The sequence below is a fragment of the Xyrauchen texanus genome, chromosome 30 (genome assembly GCF_025860055.1).
Source record: "Xyrauchen texanus isolate HMW12.3.18 chromosome 30, RBS_HiC_50CHRs, whole genome shotgun sequence".
Taxonomy (NCBI): Eukaryota; Metazoa; Chordata; class Actinopteri; order Cypriniformes; family Catostomidae; genus Xyrauchen; species Xyrauchen texanus.
This window is the reverse complement of record NC_068305.1, coordinates 38,282,691-38,310,340: the sequence shown is the minus strand read 5'-3', so window position 1 is coordinate 38,310,340 and position 27,650 is coordinate 38,282,691. Positions and strand designations below refer to the sequence as shown.

The window sequence follows — 27,650 nt, the reverse complement described above, 5'->3', positions numbered from 1 at the left end:
ATAAATGTGGAAATCAATATTATGCCACAAATGTGGTCGATTGAGCTTAACTTGTATAAAACCTAAAATATTCCTCCAATCCTTAGTTTTTGTTTCTGTTCCTTTAAGTCTTCTACATGTAAATGACCTCTGTTATGATTGGCTGATCAATGTCTCTGATAACTTTAAGTAAATGTGAACTGAAATAAATGAATCTTGTCAAAGATTTGATATAAAAACCATGACGATTTCTAAAATAAGTCACAATAATGTAATGGTATTTTAAACACAAATACTTAAGCCATTCAATCTTGAAAATGTACTTATAATATCATTATTAAAACCCATAACATTTCTCAAATAATCAAGCCCTTTCTGGAGTCGCAAGATCAAATCCAGGGCATGCTGAGTGACTCCAGTCAGGCTTCCTAAGCAAACAATTGGCCCAGTTGCTAGGGTGGGTAGAGTCATGTTGGGGTAACTTCCTTGTGGTCGCTATAATGTGGTTCTCGCTCTTGGAGAGGCGTGTGGTGAGTTTGGAGAATAGCTGAAGCCTCCACACGTGCAAGGCCTCAGCTATAAAGCGCTCAACAAGCCACGTGATAAGATGCATGGATTGACTCTCAAGACTTCGGAGGTTACTTAGATTCGTCCCCCGCCACCCGGATTGAGGCAAGTCACTACACCACCACAGGACATAGAGTGCAGGACCCCCCTGAATTTCCCAAGACATACAAGTCTTGATCTGATCTTTTAGTTGATTTCCCAAGATGGCTGCCTCCATTCAGGTAAGTCCAGTAATATGTAAACAAGAGTTCATGAATGTAAACGTAGAAACAATGTCTATAGTACTCTGTCTATAGAAAACACAGGAACAGAGAGCAACTCTGTGACAGTGACTAATTGCATTCCATCAGGATGTTTGGGATGAAGGTACTGCAGTAGGTGATAATAGGATCATGCCAGTTCCTTGAGTATCACACAGGATATGCGGCATCAGGTGATTGGGGAAAGAGTGCTTTAAGGTCAAAATCACAGACTAAGACAACTCTCAAATTATATTTTACTCTGTTTCTGAAGAATTGTTAAACGCGCTCAATGTAACACATAGTTGCTGCACAAATCAGGGCGAGACTACTATTAGTTTAATACAGAATAGTTTATTGCTAGAAAATCAACATGTTCTATATTATTGAAACAACAAACTCTATTGATGTAGGTTTTTTCCCTATCCTTATAATTACAGAAATTTGTTCCGCTTGGGGACAGGGATAGTCTAGAGATAATACAAAAACCTCAGAACATGTGCACTATCCACTGGGCCTTTTATGCATGATAATATATGACTGTAATACGCATATGTTGTCATTAGAGCAGTAGTGGGTTAGTTCCATTGGCTGGCTGAGTTACTGAGGGAAGTCTAACCTTTTGTCTGAGAGGTCAAGGCCTGCAAAGCTTCGATGTTCATTACAGAGGAGAACTGTAGTCAAGGGAGGCAGTAGGTAAGATGAGACTTTAATTGATCCTGAACTTCCTGCAGATGGATCACTGTTCTTATCAATAATGAAGCATTATTGATTTTGTGTCTCTGAATGTTCCACCAAGGATACTTTTACCCCCTGAACTCACCATTACATCATACCCCTGGCATCTTAAATTTGGGAGCTCATAGACTGTTCTAGAGAGGATTGGGTTTCTTTTTTTTTTTTTACTTTCAGTCTTTTTTTTTTATAGTTATTTTTATGAATTAATTCCGGAACTTAATTTAATCTTATTTGTGAGGTGTTGTTTTCGTGAGTTCTGGTTTTTTTCTTGGAAAAACAATGCTGTAGCGGAGATTTGATAATGGTATCATGAATTCTTATTAGCTAAAAACCAGGAAAGCAAAGTGTGAAGACAAACACTGATGTTGGTTTGACAATGCATTGTCTGGAAGTTTTAAAATATTTAAACATGTTTTAGTAGTTATAAAGTTATTTAGGTAGTTATAGGTATTTAATACTTCGAGAGGCAGACAGATAGATTTATAGATATATCCACTTTATTAGGTACACCTACTTAGTCATGCGATTATCTAATCAGTCAATCGTGTGGCAGCAGTGCAATGCATAAAATCATTCAGATATGGGTTAGGAGCTTCAGTTAATGTTCACATCAACCATCAGAATGGGGAAAATGTGATCTCAGTGATTTGGATAAAAGCGTCTGCCAAATGCATAAATGTAAATGTAATCGCAAGGATGATTGTTGGTGCCAGATGGGCTGGTTTGAGTATTTCTGTATCTGCTGATCTCCTGGGATTTTCACAAACAACAGTCTCTAGAGTTTACTCAGAATGGTGCCAGAAACAAAGAACATCCAGAGAGCAGCAGTTCTGTGGACGGAAACACTGTGTTGAAAAGAGAGGTCAACAGAGAATGGCCAGATTGCTTTGAGCTGATAGAAAGGCTACGGTAACTCGGATAACCACTCTGTACAATTGCAGAATAGCATCTTAGAATGCACAACATGTCGAACCTTGAGGCGGAAGGGCATGTTGGGTTCCACTTCTGTCAGGCAAGAACAGAAAGCTGAGGCAGCAGTGGGCACAGGCTCACCAAAACTGGATGGCTAAAGACTGGAAAAACATCGCCTGGTCTGATGAATCTCGAGCTGAAGCTCCTGACCCATATCTACATGATTTTATGCATTGCACACTCTAATATTCAGCATTTATTTTAATTTGGTGTGTTGTTTTTTTTTTCTTTTGGATTTTTGTCTTCTAGCAAATATAGGCCTACAGTGGGATTCACTATAATGAAAATGCTTCTTCACGAGGCAGTGAAGGATTTTAATCTCTTATAATTGAATGCAAATATTTTCATTACAATTATATTATCAGAATAACAATTTGAGTAAAAGACAGTCATGAAGAAGGTGTGTGTTTCTCCTCTTAAGAACAATGTGCATTTACTTTGAAATTGTAACATTAAATATAAATTTAGCCGGTTTTATAAGATCACTCCCAATGGGCAAGAAGGTAACTTGTCCCAGCTGCCATCTGATTTTTATAAAATGTATAAAATACATGTGATGTGATATTCTTAATACATTTTTTTGTCATCTACTAAACCAAATGTTCCATGTAATTATATAGAGATGTTCCTGAAGCCGAATACCTTATTCGGAAAGGCACGAATAATGACTTAAAAATGAATAATGGATTAATCAGAATAATAAAACAAATATTTGCGTGAACGATTATCCAAAAACCTCAAGGATGAAGCGAAAAATATCCAAAATTACACAGAATTTAAGAATCCATGCAGCCAATATTTCTATGTAAATGTAACATTATTATAATAATTGTTATTAATATTATTATTATTTAACTAAATAATGGTGTCCTATCATAAAAATTCCTGAGAGATTTACTGGACTTTCACCTGTTTATAGGCTATATTGTTTTTATTTGAATTTATTATTCACTGGAAAATGTGAGCTTGACATTTCACATTTTGCTTGACACCTCTTGGCTCCAGAATAATGTTGTTATGCATGCACAGACAAACAAATTATGTTTCATGCAGAAATTAATATCAGAAATACCAGGAGAAACCACAGTTTACAACATATTCAGCTTCATCTGGTAAGAAAAAATTAATAAAATAATTTATTTTAAAGAATAATTGAATAATTATTATTATTATTATTATTATTAGGCTATTATTATGAAAATTAATTTTATTAATAGTAAATATAAGTGAGTTACACTTAAAAATGTGCATTTAATTTAGTTTTGATGCACTTTCGGTTTAAGCCCCGCCCATTAAGTTGAATAATGACATACATAAATAACGATAGACAACTCCCCTGTCCCCAGTCAAATCAATTCATCTGAAAGAAAAACTTCAGTGAATTACATAACAATCAGGCCAGCAGGACAGTGCTCCATGCCACACAGCCAGGTCAATCAAAGTGTGGATGGAGGACCACCAGATCAAGACCCTGTCATGACCAGCCCAAACTCCAGACCTGAACCCCATTGGAAACCGCTGGAATGTGATCAAGAGGAAGATGAATGGAAAACAACATCAAACAAAGCTGAACTGCTTTAATTTTAGCTTCAGGAGTGGCATAAAGTCACCCAAAAGCAATGTGAAAGACTGGTAAGTGCATGCCAAGACACATGAAAGCTGAGATTGAAAATCAGGTTATTCCACCAAATATTGATTTCTGAACTCTTCCTAAATTAAAACATTAGTATTGTGTTGTTTAAAAATGAATGTGAACTTGTTTTCTTTGCATTATTCGAGGTCTGAAAACAATGCATCCTTTTTGTTAATTTGACCAGTTGTCAATTTCTGCAAATAAATGCTCTAAATGACTATATTTTTATTTGGAATTTGGGAGGAATGTTGTCAGTACTTAATAGAATAAAACCAAAATGTTCATATTACTCAAACACATACTTATAAATAGTACATCCAGAGAAAGTGATAATTTTGCAGTGGTCTCTTCATGTGTATATATAGTAACACTTTGTCAAGCCATCGTAATAATATTGCTTAATTTATTTCTGTTAATATAACACAACTGTGCCTAATAATGCAATTAAAGACATGCACACAGAACTTTGGTTTAATAATATTAGAAATCCGATGCTCCTCAGTCGTGAAACTAAATTCCCCAGCAGATTATTTTGACAGCATCAGATGTGTTGGCTCATGTCAGAAGCACAGGAATGGAGAGTGCAGAATCTGATTTCTCTTTTTTTTAAGTTCTGAGCTGGAATGCCACATAAGGTAAATCTAGAAACTAAAACTTTCTGATTTTTTAGTCATTTGTGAAAAGATCTCACAACTAAAGTCACTAAGGATGACTTTCAGCGAATTAATTGTGTAAAGATTCTAATTTCAGTCTGACAGCAAACATCAGAGTCAGAGTCAAACATTACAGGTAGACCTGCAAAATCACCTTGTAACTAAGCTGCACGGGATCATATAAACAGAACTGAACATGTAGTTCTGGCAGGTATGCTGTAGCTAGGAACATTAGCCCAGACATATAAAAATATGGTGGTCAAACCGGCTTGTTTTTGCAGCTCTACACCTGGAATGCTGCAGGGGAAAACATCAAGCCTAGTGACTGGCAAGATTGTAGGAGTTTTGTACATTATGTTATGCAGTGAGCTTTGCAGTTTGCTATTAGTTTTGATAAATATAAATACATATGCTTTTAACTGATCAAGCATGTGTGTAAGGTGTGTGTCAAGTTGCTTCTGCCTGTTAGCAAGAAATAAATGAAAATAGTTGACCAAGTCACATTTCAGAAAGTTTGCATCATCCCTTTGGGTGTCTCAACAGCATTAATGTGAATTGTTATGTTTGTAATTCAGAACAATTCTAGTATTTAGCATTGCTTTTATAATAAGGGTAAATCAAGAGCTCTTATGGTTTAATGTAATGTACAGTTGAGCTTATGTTTACACACCGCTTGAAGAATCTGCAAGATGTGTATCATTTAAAATAATAATAAGGTTATCATAAATGATGCACATATGTGTTTATTACCTAAATAATAAACACAGAAAAGTATTACCTAAATGTTGTTGTTGTTAAGAATACATTACTATTACCATTACAGAAGTACATTATTTCTGTTGTATTTTGTTTTGTTTTTTGTTTAGTTTTTTTAAATTTCACATGTCCATTTAAATGTTGCTTTATTTTGGTGGAAAACTGAGCAAAGCCCTTTCAGATTCTGTTTTTTTTTTTTTAACGGTAGTTTGCATTTTAATAATCAGACTAGGAAATTTTTCGATTTTATTTCAATGAATTGTGCTTTCAAGCATTAATTGTTTTGCCCAAATATATCAAATTCCGATACATTCCACGCTTTTTCGTTATTTCCATTATTATGAATGGATTATTATGAATTCCGCAATTCCGTCTGCGTTTTCCTCATAGTGGAAATCAAAGGGCCCTACGTACCCTTGAATTCTCGAATACACTCCTATATTAATCTTCTAGGTAGTATAGTATAGATTTAAAAAATGCAATTTTTGCATCATTTTTTTATGATGTCTCTTGGGGGTTTTAATGCTAAACATCTTTCAGATTCTACAAAGGGGTTTATTAAAAAAGGGTGTATGTTATGACCACATCTGTGCACTTTGTAAGGCAAATGTTCTCCGAAAGAATGAAAGTCTGCACTAGTTCCACAAACACTTCATAAGTGTTCCTCTGACCTCCACTGGTATTGATCTTTAGCTATAATTTCCATCAATGTCTGTTGAGACCGGACGCTCCCCCTGTGATGTTTAACAAGACTGCCAATAGAATGGCTTTGGAAAACTACAAAGTCAGAAGACCTGAACATTGAGGGTCAAGCATGTGCCAACATCAAACAGACTCTCTACCCAATAGTAAAATGGTTTTATGTGATCCCAGTTCATTTGTAAACTTTGGTCGGTATTTGTGAAGCTCTACCCCAAATGACTGTGGATCAACAATAAAAGTGAAATCATCATGGCACTTGAAAACATGTCATTTTGCCACACCTATTCAAAAAGTGTCTGCTTCTGTTTTATGTGATCTCATTGGCTGAGAGAGTTCCCCACAAGCTAACGTATGCTTAGCAAACACCACTTCCTCCCGCTACTTCTGCATAATGTGCATTTCCCATGACGACCAACAACTGTGAGTTTTTTACATTTACACGACATTTCTTTTCTTTTTGAATTGATTGTTTGTACTTTTGTTTCTTCATATGTGCAATATGGGCCATGTTGGGAATTGATCGGATTAAATTTAAAATAAAAAGAAGGCTTTGAAACTCTAATTCATGCATTAAGGAATGCAGCAGGTGACCTTTCATGCTTTATGATTTAAGATAAATATACAATGACAATTTAAGAATGAGAATGCAAGAATAATATTATATGTAATCACTTGAGAGATTGTGATCAGTTACTCTTAATCTTAAACTGAATTCTGTTAGTGTATTTTAAGGCAGTGGTTAACTGATTTTAGCGTCAGGTTCAGATTTGACATCAAGTAGTGACCAAAGCGGTATCAAAATGGTGAAAACTGTAAAAAAGGACACAAAAAGTCCCTAAAATTAAACACTGAAATGTTCTACCATGAACTGAGCATCAGAGGCTCAAAATATGCAAAATTATAAACATATCATGGCTGAATATTATGAATGCATAAAAACAGCAGAAGTGTGATTTATGGCTTTTGACGTGAATAACTGAAATATGGGATGTTACTCCTAACTTTTGAAAGTTGAGAAACCTTTTTATTTTGCTATCCTAGCTATACAAGATTTTATGGATAGTTGCGTTTTATTATATGTATTTACCGTTGTTTTTCCCCTGCTGTCCTCAACCCTACTGAAAAGACCCGTGACACACCAGTTGAGATGTACTGTTTAAAACAAACAAACATGACATTCGTCATTTGGCTGGACTTGACTGCAGGCTGGTACTTTTACTATGAACGGCATGTGCTGCGAACAGGTCCTCTGCGCTCATGTGCAAGCACTGGTTTCCTAGTAGCCAGACAGGAAGTGGGGGCTGGGTGCAGTCTGTACTAGCCTGATAACATGCACAAAAACACTGATTCTTGATGCCCTGTTTGTGCATCCCACTCGCTCTAAACCTCAGGGAATTATTCATGTGGGTCTCTCCCAAACCAGCCCACAAACTGGTGGCAAAACATGGACAAAGAGTGAAAGTCTCAACATTGTGGTGGCGGCGTTATGTATCGTTCGCTTTGGTCCTCAGAGAGGAAATGTGTTGTTTGTGTTGAGTAGCAACAGCGTTCATTTATCACCAAGAGGGCCAAAGAGCTTTGTTCTGCAAAAACATGATCTCTGGTTAAAAACAATAAATGAAAGGGTTGTTTATAGAAAAATATAATGTCAAATGTTATCTTTGCACCAGTGTTGATTTTAAAGTTTATGGTAGGGTATATTTGTAGGGTATGAAATGTTTTCATGTTAAAACACTCACTGTTTCAAAATTAAAGCCACAAGACATAAACAATATGCATGTTAACGTGATTTGGGTGTGATAAAATCGCTTACTAACCTTATGTGCGTAAAGTTATAGAAAAAGTAATTCTGCAAAATAAAAAAGTAGCTATATATTTACATCTTAACAGTGGTGCTTAACCATATTGTTTGTTGTTGTTTTCCCAGGGCTTTTATTATAAATTAAATAATAGTGATGCTTTCCTTAGCAAGCACAAATCATAGGAGTTTTGTATTTTCATTTTGGCCAGTAACAGAGCGTGTCTGTTCACAGTAGAGTGTGAGCGCTCTTTGTGTCATGAAGTGTAGCTGCTCTGTCTGATGAGTGAGTTGGTGAGTTGGGCCAAAACTGTTGCTCAGAGCTTCTGTTGTCGTGGAGACAGGCCAGTGTCATCCAGTGCCAGGATTCGGTACAGTCTGCAGGAATGTCTTCGTACAATCTCATTATACGGTTTTCATATAGAAGACTAAGCCTGTAGAAGTTATTGTTCACTTCAAAGTGTAATCTTAGCTTTAAAGGTGACGTGTCTCATTTTTATTTTCTCGTATTCCATCTTAATGTGCAGCGACAACTGTAAGTAAACCAGCTCGACCAATGGTGAGAGTTTGGGGCAGAACTGTCTATTTGTCTGAATTGTATTTCGATAGTCACTAGTGATGAAGAAATGACATACTTGAAAACAAAATCACCTTTAAAGTCACTTTTAAAGAACATTACATACATTTTAATTAAAGTTGCACTGAACCCAACCCTTTCTGTGCTCAAAAATCCCTTTCAGTGAAATCAATGAAATGTATAGCCTACATAATGCATCAGCTTAATTATAATAAACGCAAGGGATTATGTAATCACTGCAGCAGCATGTTTCAGACAAAGCTTTTTGAAATCCAGTAGAGCTCTGCCTTTTATCTCTTTATAAAACAGTATATAATAATAATATAATATAGTTACAACATGGATGGATGGATAAAGAGTTACACACTATATGTAACTGGATGTTATTCTTGAAATCTGTAAAGTCAAAAATGTGGTAGCTAGGGCATTCTCCGTGGTTGCTAGGGCATTGCTAGGTGATTGCTGGGGTGTTGCTTGCTGGCCTAAGTGAAGGGAGTCCACCACCAACTCTCTACTAAAATGGAAGGAGGGACCCGAGCAGTATTATGATTATTATCCACATGCAAAACAGTTTTTTCTGATTGCTTAAAACACATAATATCACAGAACAAGCTACACAATTTGAGGTATTGTATTTTTCGTGTCTGTAGCACAAATGGTGCAGCATAAGTTATATGGTAAAGTTTAGAGTTAGAGGTTAGTTCATGTCCCTAACCCGAAGTATGACCATAGTCTTCACAGTCTTTTCAGAATGCAGTAATTGCACATGAATGCTTGTGCAAATTAGTGGTGTTTGGTTAATTGGGATATCACGGGTAATTGGACCCAGGATAAAACAGTTATTATGCAGTCTTGTTTAATCTAGCTTATTTGAAACAGGTTTTCTGTTGATTCTAGATCCAAACAGGCCGAAGACTTGCAGTGTTCAGTCATCTATTTCTAATTCATTTTAAAGTGTAGTTTGACGGGGGCCTGGGTGCTCAGTGAGTATTGAGGCTGACCATCACCCCTCGAGACGCAAGTTAGAATCCAGAGTGTGCTGAGTGACTCCTGCCATGTCTCCTAAGCAACTAAATTGGCCTGGATGCTAGGGAGGCTAGAGTCACATGGGGTAACCTCATCGTGGTCGCTATAATGTGTGGTTTTCGATCTTGGTGGGGCACGTGGTGAGTCATAGAATAGTGTGGGCCTCCACAAGCGCTACGGCTCCATGGTAACGTGCTCAACAAGCCACATGATAAGAGGCACGGATTGACGTCTCAGACTCGGAGACAACTGAGATTCGTCCTCCGCCACCCGGATTGAGGCAAGTCACTACACCACCACGAGGACTTAGAGCTCATTGAGAATTGGGTATTCCATTGTTTAACATTCAATTCCTCTCTAATTATATGTATTATACAATATGTTATTGAGGAGTTGTAAATGATGTAAACAAACTGAAACTGTTTATTTTACTGCATATGTGAAGATAATTGAGGATGTTTTGCCATTTGTTATGCAATACAGACGTTGTGTAAAATCAGAGCTGCAATCCTTAGATTTTGTAAATTTATATGTTGAGCAATAGACAAAATCACAGCTAACCAAATCCAAGCTTAAAAATCCACTTGATAAATGCTTAGAAGACCTGGCTAAGCTAAGCTAAGCTTCTCAATTTGTTCTCCTTCAATGACACTCTTATAAACTCACACACAGTGTTCTCAGTGTAATGAAAAAGCAGGGTAAATAGACGTGGAGAGCGTGAGATCAGTCTGAAAGTGCACAAAGAAATGTTAAGAAAGGCCCAAATGACAGCTTGGTCAATCAGTCTAGTCTGTCAAACAGGTGTGAAGTGGAAACAAAATTACCAACCACCTAAAATATAAATAGTTCTGTTGTGGTTCCCTGTGAAAGAATGTGCCAACTGAATGGGGATGGGTGTATTTCTTTGTTTGTTTGGACAATCAAAGCCAAACCAACATTTCATTTTCTATCTTAGAAGTCTATAGATACATTCAAAAAAAGGTTCCTGGCAAAAGTATGGTGTAAACAAATGGTTTAAATTACATTTATTTAAAATTCTAATTAAATAATTTAAATGTAGTTGCTTTGCCATTTACAAAACTACCATTTAAAACTTATGAATTTTGTTTACTAATTTGAAATATTCATACACCTCATTCAATTTATTTACATTGATTTAATTTCATTTATTCAGAATTTATAATATGTATTGCACACCATTTATAGTCAAGTCAAAGTCAAGTCAGACTTTATAAAGCACATTTAATAACAACAGAGGTTGATCCAAAGTGCTGTAAAATTTACAAATAAAACATAAAAACAATATATAGTAAAAAAAATGCATAATTTAGATAAATCACACACACACATGCATGTTGGGTTTCCATGTTTTATGGGGACTTGCCATAGACATAATGGTTTTTATACTGTACAAACTATATATTATATCCCCTAACCCTACCCCTAAACCTAACCCTCACAGAAAACATTCGGCATTTTTACATTAAAGCAAACTCATGTTTCAACTCAATGTCCCCACAATGTCAAAAATGTGGACATTTGGTCCCCACAAAGTGATAAATACACACTCACACACAAAATGGATCATCAAACAGTACATTAAATAGTATCAAAAGACAATGAATAAAAATAAGACTTAAGGGCAGATTTGAGAATGGCTAAATATGGTGCAGGCCTTACGTGAAAGTAAAGGCTATTCCAAAGTTTTGGAGCAACAACAGAAAAGGCCCAATCAACCATTGACTTGCAGCGTGAACAAGGGGCCAGATAAAATAAGTTGATTACCTGATCTGAGCATTATTGGAGGAGAGTAAGAGTGCAGAAGGTCACTAATGTATTTAGGAGCAAGGCCAGAAATGGCCTTGTACACAAAGACAGCAATTTTAAAAGTAATTCTAAAAACGTAATAGGAAGCCAGTGTAGAGACCCAATATCAGGGGAAATGCGATCCCTCTTTTTAATCCCAGTTAAAAATCTGCAGACGAGATATAGCAGATAGAGGAAGACCGATATACATTGAATTGCAGTAATCCAGCCATGATGTAATAAAATAATAGATCACAGTTTCAAGGTCTTTTTGAGAGAGAAAGCGTTTCAGTTTAGCAATAGACCTTAAATGAAAGAATCAATGAAAAATTAAAGATGTGTCAAAAATAACCCCAAGATTTTTTAATGAATGCTACATTTATATAATGCTTTTCTGACACTACACTCAAAGGGCTTTACACAGTGAACAAAGGACACTCCTCAACCACCACCAGTGTGCAGCATCCACCTGGATGATGCAACAGCAGCCATAGTGCACCAGTACACTCACCAGAGAGGAGAGAGAAGAGTTAAAGAGCCAATTAATGGATGGTGATTTTTAGGAGGCCATGATTGAGAAGGGCCAATGGGGGAATTTGGTCAGAAGACCAGGGTTACACCCTTACTCTTTACTCTTTACAAGAAGTGCCCTGGGATTTTTAATGACCACAGATAACCTCAGTTTACCATCTCATCCAAGGACAGTGCCTTTTACAGTACTGAGGCATTAGGACCCACACAGACCACAGGGCGAGCACCCTGTGCATGCCTCCCTAATACCTCCTCCAGCATCAAACTTAGTTTTCCCCATTAGGTCTCCCATCCAGGTACTGGCCAGGCTCAACCCTGCTTAGCTTCTGTGGGCAATATGTCTTGAGCTACAGAGTGATATAGCTGCTTCTGCTTTTGAAAGTTGGAGGAAAGAGAACCGAACTTTAAGGGCAGGAGGGAGACCTGGAAGAGCCTAAAATAATATCTTCAGTTTTGCCTTCATTTAACTGCAAATAATTGTTTGCCATCCAACATCTGATGTCCTCAAGATATTTGAAGATCACTTCAAAAGGGCAGCAACTGTCTGGTCTGACCAGTAAATACAATATGGAATTGTCAGTGTAGCATTGATAAGAGATTTTTTTTATACCCTTTTCTCCCAATTTGGAATGCCCAATTCCCACTGCTTAGTAGGTCTCATGATGGCATGGTTACTCACCTCAATCTGGGTGGTGGAGGACAAGTCTCAGTTGCCTCTGAGACCATAAAGCCACACATCTTATCAAGTTGCTCGTTGTGCATGACACCGCAGAGACTCCATACATGTAGGCTCATGCTACTCTCTGCAATCCACGCACAAGTTACCACACACCCCATTGAGAGCGAGAACCACTAATCACAACCACGAGGAGGTTACCCCATGTGACAACCCTCCCTAGCAACCAGCCAATTTGGTTGCTTAGGAGACCTGGCTGGAGTCACTCAGCACACCCTGGATTCAAACTAGCGACTCCAGAAGTGGTAGTCAGTGTCAATACTCACTGAGCTACCCAGGCCCCGAGATATTATATTTTTGAAAAATAGCGCCCAAGGGCAGCATATAGAGGGAGAAAATTAAAGGGCCCAAACCATTTAAAGATTACTCGATTAAACTCAATTACTGAAACTTGAGAAAAATATCTCATACAATTTACATGTGTAAATCATTAAAATAATAATAAAAAAAAACCATTTAGAGTTAGCACTATATAATACAAATTTTCTGTATTCAGTACATAAACAAGCACCATAACAGACCTTTTAAAATTTACATTTCTAACTATGTGAGTAGGCTACACATTAACTTATACTTACAGTCTAAATTTGTATTAAAGCATGATATAATATTGCTAATAATGTTTAAAATAAAATAAACTATTATGATATAAAAGTGCAGTGGTTAGCACTGTCGCCTCACAGCAAGAAGGTCGTGGGTTCAAACCCTGGTTGCCCCGGCCTTTCTGTGTGGAGTTTGCATGTTCTCCCCGTGTCTGCGTGGGTTCTCTCCGGGTACTCCGGCTTCCTCCCACCATCCAAAAGACATGCAGGCTAGGTTAATTGGTGTCTCCAAAAAAAATTGCCGTGGATGTGGATGTGGATGTGGATGTGGATGTGGATGTGGATGTGGAGGTGAGTGTGAGTGTATGTGTGGCCCTGCGATGGACTGGCGACCTGTCCAGGGTGTCCCCCGCCTTTCGCCCAATGTTAGCTGGGATAGGCTCCAGCCCCCCGCGACCCTGTGTACAGGATAAGCGGTTGACGATGGATGGATGGATGGATATAAAAGTTGCTATAATGTGTGTTGTTCACTCCAAAAATTATTTATATATATATATATATATATATATATTCATATTTTATTAATTTAATTTTGTTAAAATTACACAATTCAATTTCAAGGAATTTTGTTATCCGTTAGTCGTAGACTAAATCGTAAAAATAGGCAAAAATATTTTTAAGGGTAGCCTATATGAAAATGCACTGTTTGAAACATGCCATTTAACCTACTAAGTTTTATAATAAAAACGTAAACAATCACAATGGACGAGCATTTCAAAATAAACTAGGCTATTTTTACATAGTTAAAGCGTTGTGCATCTAGTGCTCAAGGGCAACGACTAAATCGGATTAAATTTACAAATTTAACGACCAAAGGGGTGCGTCCGCACAACCTTTAGTGCAAACCAACACCATTCCAACTGCGACAATTAAAGGAACAAAGGGAGGCGTCCGCTCAACCTCGTGCACAAATCCAACCGCGTTCGATGTCACTCACTCGAGGACTCGGGTTAGTTCTTTTGTCACCCCAGTCGTGTGTTAAGCTTTGTATCTGGTGGGAGGAGTTTCGCTGTGACTTTGATTGCGTTTTCTTCCGATCTCTGGAGGGAGCACGCAGGCGGTGATATCACATCCTCGCAATGCGGCTGCAAGCGAGTCGAGCGTACTGGTTCATAACTCAACTCCAGCTCTGATTCGCGACTCATACGTAACCCTTTCGGATTATAGTGTGGTTTCGAAATATAAACGCTTCCATTTTTGGTTACATTAGAACATAATATTACAGTAAATCTTGGCTATGGAATATGGTTTCACTTAGATAGCAAGTCGCCCATTCTTGGTGGGTTCGCACATTTTAGTGTTGCTCTCGTTGTGTATTTAGCCTATGAAACCGAGCGCAATGTGGGCCAGGAACGATTTTGTGGATGGATTCGACGCGTATAAAATAGGTAAGAGCAAATCGCTTGTGGAATTACACACAATAAGCCAGCTACATGTTAATGAGAACAAAACGAGAGCCATGTTTGATCTCAAATCCCGGCATGTGTAACGGTATTATTGTTCCGCGAGTCGGATTTGGCGCGGATATCACCGTTATTTATGTTGTGATTTGGGTGTTACTATTTTACTAAACGGTGATATTTTGAGATCATCATGCGTGTCTCCTTCCGCGTGTCTTTGAATGAGGGTACGGAAATGGACACAGGGTCTCTATAACCGTGAGATATGCTGTGCGGGGATACTGTTATAGTTGTTGTCCAGCTAGAATTTATGTATTTGTTGCATTTTAATAGAAACAACAGCTTGTGCTTGATATTGCTCGTTTGTAATGTGTAATTAGAAGGCCAATTGCTTGATACTGTGTAATTACAGTGTCTTATATACATACTGTCTTATTTTGCTCTCAAAGGTACAAAGTTAGTACGTTTTACACATAGAGGATCTATCTATCTATCTATCTATCTATCTATCTATCTATCTGTCTATCTATCTATCTATCTATCTGTCTGTCTGTCTGTCTGTCTGTCTGTCTGTATGTCAACTATATATCTGTCTGTCTTCTATCTGTCTGTCTGTCTGTCTGTCTGTCTGTCAACTATATGTCTGTCTTCTATCTATCTATCTATCTATCTATCTATCTATCTATCTATCTATCTATCTATCTATCTATCTATCTATCTATCTATCTAGCTGTCTGTCTGTCTGTCAACTATATATCTGTCTGTCTTCTATCTATCTATCTGTCTGTCTATCTATCTAGCTGTCTGTCTGTCTGTCAACTATATATCTGTCTGTCTGTCTGTCAACTATATATCTGTCTGTCTTCTATCTATCTGTCTGTCTGTCTGTCTGTCTGTCTATCTGTCTGTCTGTCAACTATATATCTGTCTGTCTTCTATCTATGTGTCTGTCTATCTGTCTGTCTGTCAACTATATATCTGTCTGTCTTCTATCTATCTGTCTGTCTGTCTATCTGTCTGTCTGTCTGTCTGTCTGTCTGTCTGTCAACTATATATCTGTCTGTCTTCTATCTATCTATCTATCTATCTATCTATCTATCTATCTATCTAGCTGTCTGTCTGTCAACTATATATCTGTCTGTCTTCTATCTATCTGTCTGTCTGTCTGTCAACTATATGTCTGTCTTCTATCTATCTATCTATCTATCTAGCTGTCTGTCTGTCTGTCAACTATATATCTGTCTGTCTTCTATCTATCTGTCTGTCTATCTATCTAGCTGTCTGTCTGTCTGTCAACTATATATCTGTCTGTCTGTCTGTCAACTATATATCTGTCTGTCTTCTATCTATCTGTCTGTATGTCTGTCTGTCTATCTATCTAGCTGTCTGTCTGTCAACTATATATCTGTCTGTCTTCTATCTATCTGTCTGTCTATCTGTCTGTCTGTCTGTCAACTATATATCTGTCTGTCTTCTATCTATCTGTCTGTCTGTCTATCTGTCTGTCTGTCTGTCAACTATATGTCTGTCTTCTATCTATCTATCTAGCTGTCTGTCTGTCTGTCTATCTATCTAGCTGTCTGTCTGTCTGTCTGTCTGTCAACTATATATCTGTCTGTCTTCTATCTATCTGTCTGTCTGTCTGTCAACTATATATCTGTCTGTCTTCTATCTATCTATCTATCTATCTATCTATCTATCTAGCTGTCTGTCTGTCTGTCTGTCAACTATATATCTGTCTGTCTTCTATCTATCTGTCTGTCTGTCTGTCTATCTATCTGTCTGTCTATCTGTCTGTCTGTCTGTCAACTATATATCTGTCTGTCTTCTATCTATCTATCTATCTATCTATCTATCTAGCTGTCTGTCTGTCTGTCAACTATATATCTGTCTGTCTTCTATCTATCTATCTATCTATCTATCTGTCTGTCTGTCTGTCAACTATATATCTGTCTGTCTTCTATCTATCTATCTATGTATCTAGCTGTCTGTCTGTCTGTCAACTATATAGCTGTCTGTCTTCTATCTATCTATCTAGCTGTCTGTCTCTCTGTCTGTCAACTATATGTCTGTCTGTCTGCTATCTATCTGTCTGTCTGTCAACTGTCTGTCTGTCTTTCTTTCTGTTATCTGTCTGATTTTCTGTCATCTGTCTGTCTTTCATTATCTGTCTGTATGTCTGTCTTTCTGTCTGTCTGTTTTTCTGTTATCTATCTATATGTCTGTCTGCTGTCTGTCTGTCTTTCATTATCTGTATGTCTGTCTGTCATCTATCTATCTGTCTGTCTTTCTTTCATTATCTGTCTGTCTGTTTAACTATTTGTCTGTCTGTCTGTAAGCTATCTGTCTGTCTGTCTTTCTTTGTTATCTGTCTGTCTGTCAACTGTCTGTCTTTCTATTATCTGTCTGTCTGTCAACTATCTATATCTATCTGTATGTCTTTATTTCTGTTATCTAACTATTATCAGTCTGTCTGTCTGTTTGTTTTATACATTCCACCAGTATGCAAAATAAACTCACAAACACATGTTAGTTGCCTGTGCTTTAACATTTTGTGAGTTGAAAGTTTTCTAAGATATTTCAGTGGCATGACTAAATTCACAGTTGCAACTAGTCTCTCAGCCAGTGTGGTTTAATAATTCATATTGCATTGCATAAGTCTAGGAGCACGGCTGTCACCCCATCATCACTTTGTGACTATTTGTTTTACTCGGGATATTTACAGATCTCCAGAAGTGTCAGTGCTACTCTTTCAAGATGGCTATATGGATCTTTTTCATATGAACTTGTATGAGGTTTTTCCACCCTGGAATTATGAAGACCTCATTTTGGTACTGAACTAAGTGTCTTTAGCTAGGTGTTTACCTCAGGCTCACCATGCAACTGGAATTCTTTCAGCCTTGCAGGTTTAAAACTGAAGTATTCTTTGACATTCTGAATTAGCTGTCCGGTTTATTGGTGACATGGACAATTCAATAGGGAATATATATATATATTTTTTCTAGTTTTCATCTGCCAGAAATAGTTCTTTTTGAGTGCATTCCTTATATAATTGTGTGTGTGTTATTTTAAGAAGTATCTATTTATATATAAATATTATTATTGTATAATTTTTTTTTTATATTTAAGTGAAAAGTCATGGAAATTCATTGATCAGAAACTATGAGAACACTCAAAAAAATATTTTTTTAGATTTAATTTCAAAATGTTAATTTTGTTAAACATTACAGAATTGAATTTGATGGAATTTTATGAAATTGAAATGTGAAAATTTCAAAACATAGGCTAAAATATTTTTTTGAGTGAACCCTGATTTAAGTTATCATGTATAACTGTTAAAATTTGAAATTCAGCATACAACAACTTCTTCAGAGAATTGCTTTCTGGGTAGTTGCCTTGTAATCTGCAGTATCTGTTTGCACTTCATTATCATTGTTTGCTTTAAAGCCTCATGCTTCCAGTGTGAATAAACAAATTAGTTTTAATAATGATACAGTTTGATATCATGCATCAGCTGGACATGACATCTCTCTGTTGTCTTTATGGTGACCTAGTGCTCTTTTTTTCCTAGGTTCCAGCACATCCTCTCCAGGATGGGTCCCAGGCTGTGACTCGGCATGGCAAGCATCCTCTTCTGCCGCTGGCATTAGCAGCCGCGGGCGACGTCACAGCGCTGCCTCGGACAGTGGCGACACAGGCATCGGAACCTCATGTTCTGACAGCATAGAGGGTAAGACTCAGTTATGGCTCAACTTATTTTCAAACAAACCACGGGGTTGGCTTGCCTGAATCTGCTTTGTGAAGTGTGAAACATGTTATTAATTGGGTCTTTGTTATACATGGCTGATTTTAGCTATCAGGCTTTTTCTAGAAAGCTCATTACAATAGTGGCTAAAGTCATGACCCAACTCCTTAAGCTTTGTCTCAGTCAGATGAAACTTGAAATAGGATCTTTGAGCACTGGCACTCATTTACCTGATCTTAGACCTTTAATGTCCTATCAATGCTATCAGCATTGAAAATATATCTTCTGTTTATATCAAATCATAGGAGCTAGCAGTAATGATAATGAGATTGGCTTTAGCAGTAAGTTGCTTAGGATAAAAGTGTCTGTCAAATGCATAAATGCTTTTGTTGCTTAGAAATTAGCCACTTTTAATTTAGTTAGTGTTAAAAGCCTCTACAAATAGGCCACGCTTCAATGTCTATTAAATGTATGTTGGCCAGTGCGTGCAATAGCCTTTTGCTAGAGATTATACAGTGATGACTAATGAGGAATCCATTGTTTTACTTTCTTTACAAACAAATATTTTTATCCAAACACTAATTTTGGTAGAATATGATTCCATGACCACATGTACAGTATGTATTGGTGCCTATAGCAGAGTTGTCAATTGATGTTGTGATTGTCTTTGCACTTGGCAATAAGAAATAAGGTGAAAATTGGTTAGTTGCACACTTTTGCCACGATTTGTCATAAGACAAATTTTGCAGATTGTAATTGTTTTTTATTTTTTGGAAGGCAGTCTCAAAAACCATTGCCAGAATTTACTCAAAGGCTTACTTTTGTTTGTACAGCAAAATGTAATTAATTTTGTCATGTCAATGACAATACCAGAACATGACTTAACAAACGATGAAGGCTGTTTAGATAACTGTTCAAATAATGGCGAATGTGTCAATAGTTGAAAACACTAGCCAGATGTGGTTTGCCCCTTCTACCATGAAGCCTCTTATATGGTCATATATATTTTATTGTAAATAACTGCCAACAGCTTAGCCGCTATAATCACCCACAGGCATCTCAGTCAACTGTAGATAGTTTCATACATAATGCAGGGAAATTCAGCAGAAGACCCTGTCTTTACAATTACGTTCAAAACAAACCCATGGAATAGTTACATTTTGAAACATGAATGCTGATTAGCTTTATTTAGATGCTGATGGTCTTTTTTGGTAATTTTTGTTTTTTGTTCTTTTAGAATCAAGATGTGCCAACAGTATTTATTTATTTGTTCAAATTGTGCAGCCCGGTAATTAAAAATAAAGTTTTCAAATAACAGAATAATCATGATTAATTATCGTGATTATAATTTAGAGCAAAATAATTGTGATGATTATCAGTTTCACCATTATCGTGCAGCCTTAGTGTTGGAGGGCCTCCAGGAACAGGGTTGGGATTCACTGCTCTATGGTATATCTTGTATTCTGTCTGAGCTCCCTGCTGGAAGCACAGCATCCTGCCCTACATTTTAGTGGCCAATAGTCAACGTTCCCATCACTCCATCCTCCCTTTCTGTCCCACTGCTGCTGTCAGGAGGGAGTTGACGGTTGCCTGGATCAGTGCCCCAGGGACACAGAATCAGGCCTGTCTTGCCGTTGAGCCTGACCATGGTCACACTCCTATTTATCACAGCTAATAGATTTAATCAATCTCATTATCATTAGTGTGATAATTTAGCCTGCGCAGAGGACAAAACAATGGGATGAAACATTCTGTTCTATTCACATTGCTTTCTTGCCTGAGCGATATTTAGAATATTCACATTATATTCATGAGAATTTTGCTGCATTATAAAATAAAGCAACATCGGATCTTTATTATTTACACATTCATATTCTTAAAGGCCACGTCATTAGTCTAGTTTTATATTCAGATTGAGTTGTGTAGTTCAGCCATGAAATGGCATTGACATTGCATTTATCGACGTCAACTCTAACTTTTCCCTGGATTGTTTTCACAACATTCTCCATTTTAAAGCATGGATACAGACCAGTAATGCATCTGTTGGACGTCTGTTAGAAGGTAAAAGTGTGCAAAACTCGAGAACTTGTAGATTTGAATATGAGAATGTGTACAATAAATATTTGTACAAGCAAGTTGTACACATTACACAAGTAAAAGCTTCCTTTTGCTTCGTTCCATGTATTTTGTTTCAAAAATCCTTTCAATCATACATTGCATGGATGAAGGAATAACAACCATGCATCTTCTCTCTTGTTAATGTGCGTTGCGCTCATTCAACCATAACCACTTGCTCGTGGAGACAGCCGGACAGATTTTCTCGACTCGCGGACACTGTCATTGTTTGTGTGGATCGTCGGCATATGCGTTGGCTATTGACTCCACTAAAAGAGCATCACAAAGAAGTTGTAGTGGGTATGCGTCAAATGTGTTGGTATTCACCCCGCGGTCAGAAGAGTATACTCACAAAGACATCGCTGTCGACTTGGTGCGAGCCGATCCGGAACACACAAAAACAAAGAATACCTGGACGTTTACACTTCTGTGGAACAGCCAGTAAACAGGAAAGTTGTTTTGTGGTTTATTGTTCCTTTTTGAACATTTTTGCTGGCTTAACTCCTGGCTGAAACTCTTTCAATGCCACAAGACTTGATTTTGCAGACAATGCATTATCAAGTTTTGCTGGGTAGAGACAATCTGATAAAGAAAGGATTACAAATGATTCTCCAAAATAAGCCTCTTTGTTTTAATCTCAATATGTTGTCCTGTTCTCAAGTGTGGTTTTATGCAGGCCTGAAGTCCTTATAAACCTTTTTTCAAGAAGAATTCTGTGTGCAGACTCACAGGCATAATCCACATGAAAAAGGAAACTATTCCGGGAGCCACTGCAAAGCCGCTACATCTAGTTTTCGGTCTACAATTGGCTTATCGTCTTCTATTTTCACCTTATATAACACTGAAGCAATCTAGTACATTCAACCATAATGTACTGACAGCAGCACACTCTAATTAAATAGCTACTGTTCAATTTAATTCTCTGCTTTGTTTTATTGAAGTGATCTAGTTTGCCTCTTTGCATGTCTAAAACAATACTAATGCTAATACTTTATAAAACGCCCTAGCTTTGTTATGATGAAAGTACTTTCTCCTCAAGTGGGTTTCATAATTAGGAGACGGCCTCATTACAGTTCGTTAGAAAGAGCAGGATATCTGTGAGCCTGGGGACTTGTCCTGCATTGAGGACATCCTGAGTGTCATATTGTACTCAGTCAATTTGAGCACATGTGACCTCAAATGCATTGAGACAGATGCATAGTCACCATGCCCCTAGCCAACTGGCTTAAAAGAATGTTCCAGGTTCAATACAAGTTAAGCTCAACTGACAGCATTTGTGACATAATGTTGATTACCCCTAAAAAATATTTTCGATTTGTCAGTTCAAAAAATATGTTACAGCAAGGTGCCTACAGCGGAGGTTGTCTAACTCATTCAAAACAACAAAGCAACGTTCATAGTGACTTTAACATGATTAACGTTACTAATGTTAGCACGATTATCATAAAATGTCCTTATCAAAATGTGAACCATGTTGTTCGGTGGCTGGATGCTGTCTGGATGGTGGGAACTAATGGAAATTAAAGTATATAGATCACCAAAAAAGCAACCACAAATTGACTTTTACCAGATTACTGGGTTTGCTGGCAGTGCATCGTCATGACAACGATGTTGTAATATTTAATATAACTACACAGATAAGGTTAATGAATGATATTATGACACTAACATCATATTAACGGCTGTAATGTTTACATCTTGTGGCTATACTTTTAAAAATGTGTATTTTATGTATGTTTATCATCTGGCCCCATTCACTTCCATTGTAAGTGACTTAAGGCCAAAGTATACTTGTGTCATTTGCGTTGGTGATCGCTCTGCACAACGTATATGTGACACAAATTCCATAATCAGCATTGTCCACATAGACTGTCTGTGTGCGGCCCTGATTTTCTTGATGTGCCTCTTCTGTGTGCATTGTCTGGGTAAGCCATTGATTGTACTAAAAGAGTATCAACAATCTATTGTACATGCGTCAAATGCATTTTTATTGTTTGCGGTCAGATGAGCATGCTTTGAAAGGCAACGTGGTCGAGTTGGCTCGATCCGATCCGGAATGTACAAAAGTGTAGTTAACCCAGGACTATTCTGTAATTGCAAACGAGGGGTGAGTTTTTTTTTTAGGTTATCAACTGTGCTGACTGAGTTGAACTTGTATTGAACAAGGAACATTCCTTTAAAGGGGATTATGAGTTAATGAAATTCATATTTCATGAGATTATGAATGAATGAAGTTATAGTTTCTTAACGTTACTTAACATTTATCAGCTGTGATCTTGCTGTTTTGCCCACTGGGGTTCTCATGACTTAGCGGTGTCCATTTCCCATGAGACAACTTCTTCATTCTCATATCCATTCCCTACCAGCTCATCAGTCTTTCCCGTGTCACGTTTCACCTTGAGAAAAGTGCCAGAGATGTGTCCTTTTTTAAATTAATTCCATCTACCTTGAAATTACCCAAGGATTTCTCTGAATTCCACCTCTCCAAATTAGCTGCCAGTGAATGCCCTAGAACAAGGCTCAGGAAATTCCTTTAGTCTCGAACCAGGGCACCTCCTGACCCAAGTCACTAATTATACCTTTCTATGGGCAGCAGTATCTTCTTCATAATTTCCCCTGTGGGGCCAATGGCTCCATTCGGGGTTTCCGCTCTTGTCTCACTTCTTGTTTCAATAACTTCTGCTGGATTGTAGATTGTGTTTGATGTTCAAATTGGTCATTATATACTCACCCTCATGTTGTTCCAAACCCTTAAGATTTTATTTCTGCCATGGAGCATGAAAGGAGATGTTTGGTGGAATGTCAGAAACTGAATAGTGACTGAGGCTGATATTCTGCCTAACATCTCCCTTTGTGTTCCACAGAAGTTATACAGGTTGGGAAGAACATCAGGGTGAGTAAATTATGACAGATTTTTGCTGAAATACACTAAGAAATTACTTTCATTATCATCATGTTTTACTCAGTCCTCCCATGTTCATATTAATTGATGCTTTTTGGAGCATCAAATCATTGGCACCCATTCACTTGCATTGTATGGACCTATAAAGCTGAAATATTCTACTCTCTATTTGTGTTCTGCAGAAGAAAGCCATACACACCTGGAATGGCATGAGGGGAAATTTGTTTAAGAAATACATTTTTGTGTGAACTGTCCCTTTAACAGTAATCTGGTGAAACTCATTGAACTTTCAGATCAATGTCTGCTTAACACCGTCCTTTACATCAGTGTCCTTTTGATTGTTGTTTGGCACGGCACTCCTGGTACATGCCCTTCCATTAAGATCTTACCAAATTATGTACTGAGGTGAGGTGTCATCTTATCGCATGACTTATCAGCCAAGAATAAACATAGAGGTGCCCTAAAACTTGTAGGAAAGCATGCCTTGAATACCACTGTAGCATCCATAAATACACGAGGAGCAAAGCGACATGCATACCAGTGCATTTGTGCACAATGTGCTTTTGCGTTGTTTTTAACACTCTAACATTACCAGTTTCCCAACACATGGGACATAAGCTTTGTTCCAAATCTGTGACGTAATGAAGCTAGGAAGCAAGTTGCAAGTTGACAATTAGTTTATTGACAGTCAAATTGAGAAGATAGGGGAAAAGTCCGGGGTGATGGTCTAGTGGCGCAGAGTCTCCAATGGTCAGATGATCGTGGTGAGAAGAGTGAAGAGAAGTGTTGAACAGACACGGCGAATCCGGGTAACAGCAAACAGGACACGAAACAGGGACAACGAGAGAACTGGACTGGAACTCTGAAGAGCTGAACAACACCGGACATCACAAACAACGATCTGACAAGGAGATGAGAGAGTGGTGAGAATTTAAAGGGAATGGGAATGAGTAACAGCTGGTGAGAGGAGTGATTGCGGCAGAGCGCTAATCATGGTACAAACAACACGCCCACACATTCACGCACCCACACAACACACACTAAGAACAAGGCACGAGACAAGGAAGAGACATAGGATTAAATACCGTGACAGTACCCCTCCCCTAGGAACGCCTCCTGGCGTTCCCAGGCTCCCTTACCTGCCGATTGTAGTCATCGATAAGGAGTGATCCAGAATGTCTCTGGCCGGTACCCAACCTCTCTCCTCCGGACCGTAACCTTCCCAGTCCACCAGGTACTGAAATCCGCGTCCCCTCCGTCTTGAGTCCAGAATACGGTTGACCGAATAAGTAGGTTCCCGTCTACGAGTCGCGGCGGGGGAACCGAACCGGCGGGTTAATCGCGGGAATAAAAGACGGGTTTTATTTTGGATACATGAAATACGGGTGAATTCTCCTGTACGCTGGAGGAAGGTTGAGGCGGACTGCCACCGGACTAACGATCTTGGTGACAGCGAACGGGCCAATAAATTTAGGTGCAAGTTTATTAGACACGGAGCGTAGAGGAATGTTCTTAGTAGAAAGCCACACTTTTTGACCAACGACGTATCACGGGAGGCCTAGACCGGTGGCGATCAGCTTTGGCCTTGGTGCGTGACCCCACTTGGAGTAGAGTCTCCGGGCCCTAGTCCAAGTGCGGTGACACCTCTGGACGAAGGCGTGGCCGAGAGGACCGCGACTCGGATTCCAGACTAGGAAAAATAGGTGGCTGGTAACCTACACTACACTCAAACGGAGATAGGCCCGTGGATGATACTGGTAGCGTGTTGTGGGCGTACTCAACAAAAAGACAGTTGCTGACTCCATGAGGAAGGATTCTTGGATACCAAACATCGTAACGTTCTCTCCAGATCCTGGTTGGCTCGCTCAGATTGACCATTGCTCTGGGGATGAAACCCTGAGGACAGACTAACAGTCGCTCCCAGTAATTTACAAAATTCTCGCCAAAATTTGGACACAAATTGGGGTCCTCTGTCAGAGACCACATCTGTCGGGAGGCCATGTAGCCGAAAGACGTGGTCAATGACAATCACCGCTGTCTCCTTGGCAGAGGGTAATTTGGGCAAGGGAATGAAGTGGGCCGCCGAGAACCGGTCCACCACGGTTAAAACTACCGTGTGTCCCTGTGAGGGTGGGAGGCGGTGATAAAATCTAGAGCGATATGGGACCAGGGTCTCGATGGCACCGGCAGCGGTTGAAGTAACCCGTCTGGGGGTCGATTGGAACTCTTACCAGTGGCGCAGACTGAGCAAGCCAAAACAAAACTGTGAACGTCACGAACCATCAAAGGCCACCAGAATCGTTGCTTGACTAAAAACTTAGTTCGATTAACTCCTGGATGACAAGCCACATTAGAACAATGTCCCCACTGAATAACGCTGGACCGTAACCCCTCCGGCACAAACAAACGGTTCGGTGGGCACCGAGCCGAGGCGTTACCCCTTCTAAGGCCGTCTTGACCTTCGATTCGATCTCCCATGTGAGTGTAGAGATGAATAGAGTCTCTGGTAAAATGCACTCGGGAGTAGACGGGCGTTCGGAGTGATCAAAAATACGTGATAAAGAATCGGGTTTGATGTTCTTGGAACCCGGGCGATACGAGAGTAAAATCAAAACGACCGAAAAAAGAGCCCACCGAGCCTGCCTGGAGTTTAATCTTTTAGCTGTGCGAATATATTCCAAATTCTTGTGATCGGTCCAGACGATAAAAGGTACCCCGAACCCTCCAACCAGTGGCTCATTCCTCCAAAGCTAACTTGACTGCCAACAACTCTCTGTTACCAATGTCATAATTACGTTCGGCCGAGGACAAGCGATGAGAAAAAACGCGCAAGGGTGTATCTTGTCGTCTGAAGGAGAACGCTGGGATAGCACTGCGCCTACCCCCACCTCTGATGCATCGACCTCCACCACGAACTGACGTGATGGATCAGGGGTTATCAGGATGGGGGCTGAAACAAAGCAACCTTTCAGTTTGGCAAACGCAGCCTCAGCTGCGTCTGACCACCTGAACGTTGTTCTGGGGAGGTCAGGGCGGTCAGAGGTGTGGCTAGTTGACTGAAATTGCGAATGAAACGCCGGTAGAAATTGGCGAACCCCAGGAATCTCAGTAGGGCCTTACGAGACTCTGGACTTGGCCAATCTACCACAGCCTTGATCTTCTCAGGATCCATGCGCATTCCCTCAACCGACACGATGTACCCTAAGAAAGGAACAGACTGTGCATGAAAAGCGCATTTCTCCGCCTTGACAAAAAGCCCATTCTCTAGCAATCTCTGAAGCACTAGCCGGACGTGCTGCACATGTTCCTGGAGAGAAGAAGAAAAATCAATATGTCATCCAGGTAAACATATATGAACTGATCAACCATGTCTCGCAGCACGTCATTGACGAGTGCCTGGAAGACCGCTGGGGAGTTGGACAAGTCGAACGGCATGACCAAGTATTCAAAGTGCCCCTGGGGGTGTTAAAAGCGGTTTTCCATTCATCCCCTCCCTGATGCGGACCAAATGATAAGCATTACGTAAATCCAATTTCGTGAAGATGGATGCTCCCTGCAACCTCTCAAAAGCTGAAGACATCAACGGTAGAGGATAAGTATTCTTTACCGTGATGTTGTTCAGCCCCGGTAATCAATGCAAGGTCGCAGAGATCCATCCTTCTTCCCCACAAAAAGAATCCGCCCCGCTGGAGAAGAGGAAGGGCGGATGAATCCATTAGCTAGAGAATCAGAAATATATTTCTCCATAGCCTCCCTCTCTGGAATCGAGAGTGAATATAACTTGCCCTTAGGCGGAGATGTACCTGGCAATAACTCTATGGCACAGTCATAGGGACGATGTGGAGGGAGAGAAGCCGCCGAGACTTACTGAACACCTCCTTCAGGTCCAGGTACTCCATGGGCACGTTAGATAAATCCACCGCCTCTTCCTGAAAAACAGGGACAAAAACAGACGAACAGGCAGAAACAAGACAAGACTTATGACATTGAGTGCTCCACGCTGACACAGACTTAGACTGCCAGTCCACTTTAGGGTTGTGATGGGTGAGCCAGGGATGACCAAGGACGATGGGGGCAAGAGGAGTGTCCAGTATGTAGAAGGAGATGGTCTCGGTGTGATTGCCTGACGTGACGAGAGTGATGTCTTCAGTGGCTAGGGAAATGGTGGGAAGT

At 39.1% G+C, this 27,650-nt stretch overlaps 1 protein-coding gene across 2 annotated transcripts in view; it reads left to right on the top strand.

Annotated features, from left to right (window-relative positions):
* Positions 1–6,623: 6,623 nt before the first annotated feature.
* LOC127623688 (centrosomal protein of 85 kDa-like) overlaps positions 6,624–27,650 on the top strand; it is a 94,842-nt gene continuing 73,815 nt past the window's right edge. The window contains exons 1-2 of one of the 2 annotated variants that reach the window (XM_052098138.1): positions 6,624–6,659; positions 18,287–18,445. In XM_052098138.1, the coding sequence (XP_051954098.1) occupies positions 6,644–6,659; positions 18,287–18,445 (175 nt within the window). In that variant the 5' untranslated portion in view covers positions 6,624–6,643. Of the gene's footprint in view, positions 6,660–14,380; positions 14,704–18,286; positions 18,446–27,650 lie in introns of those variants that run through there. The other variant, XM_052098137.1, reaches the window with a different exon arrangement.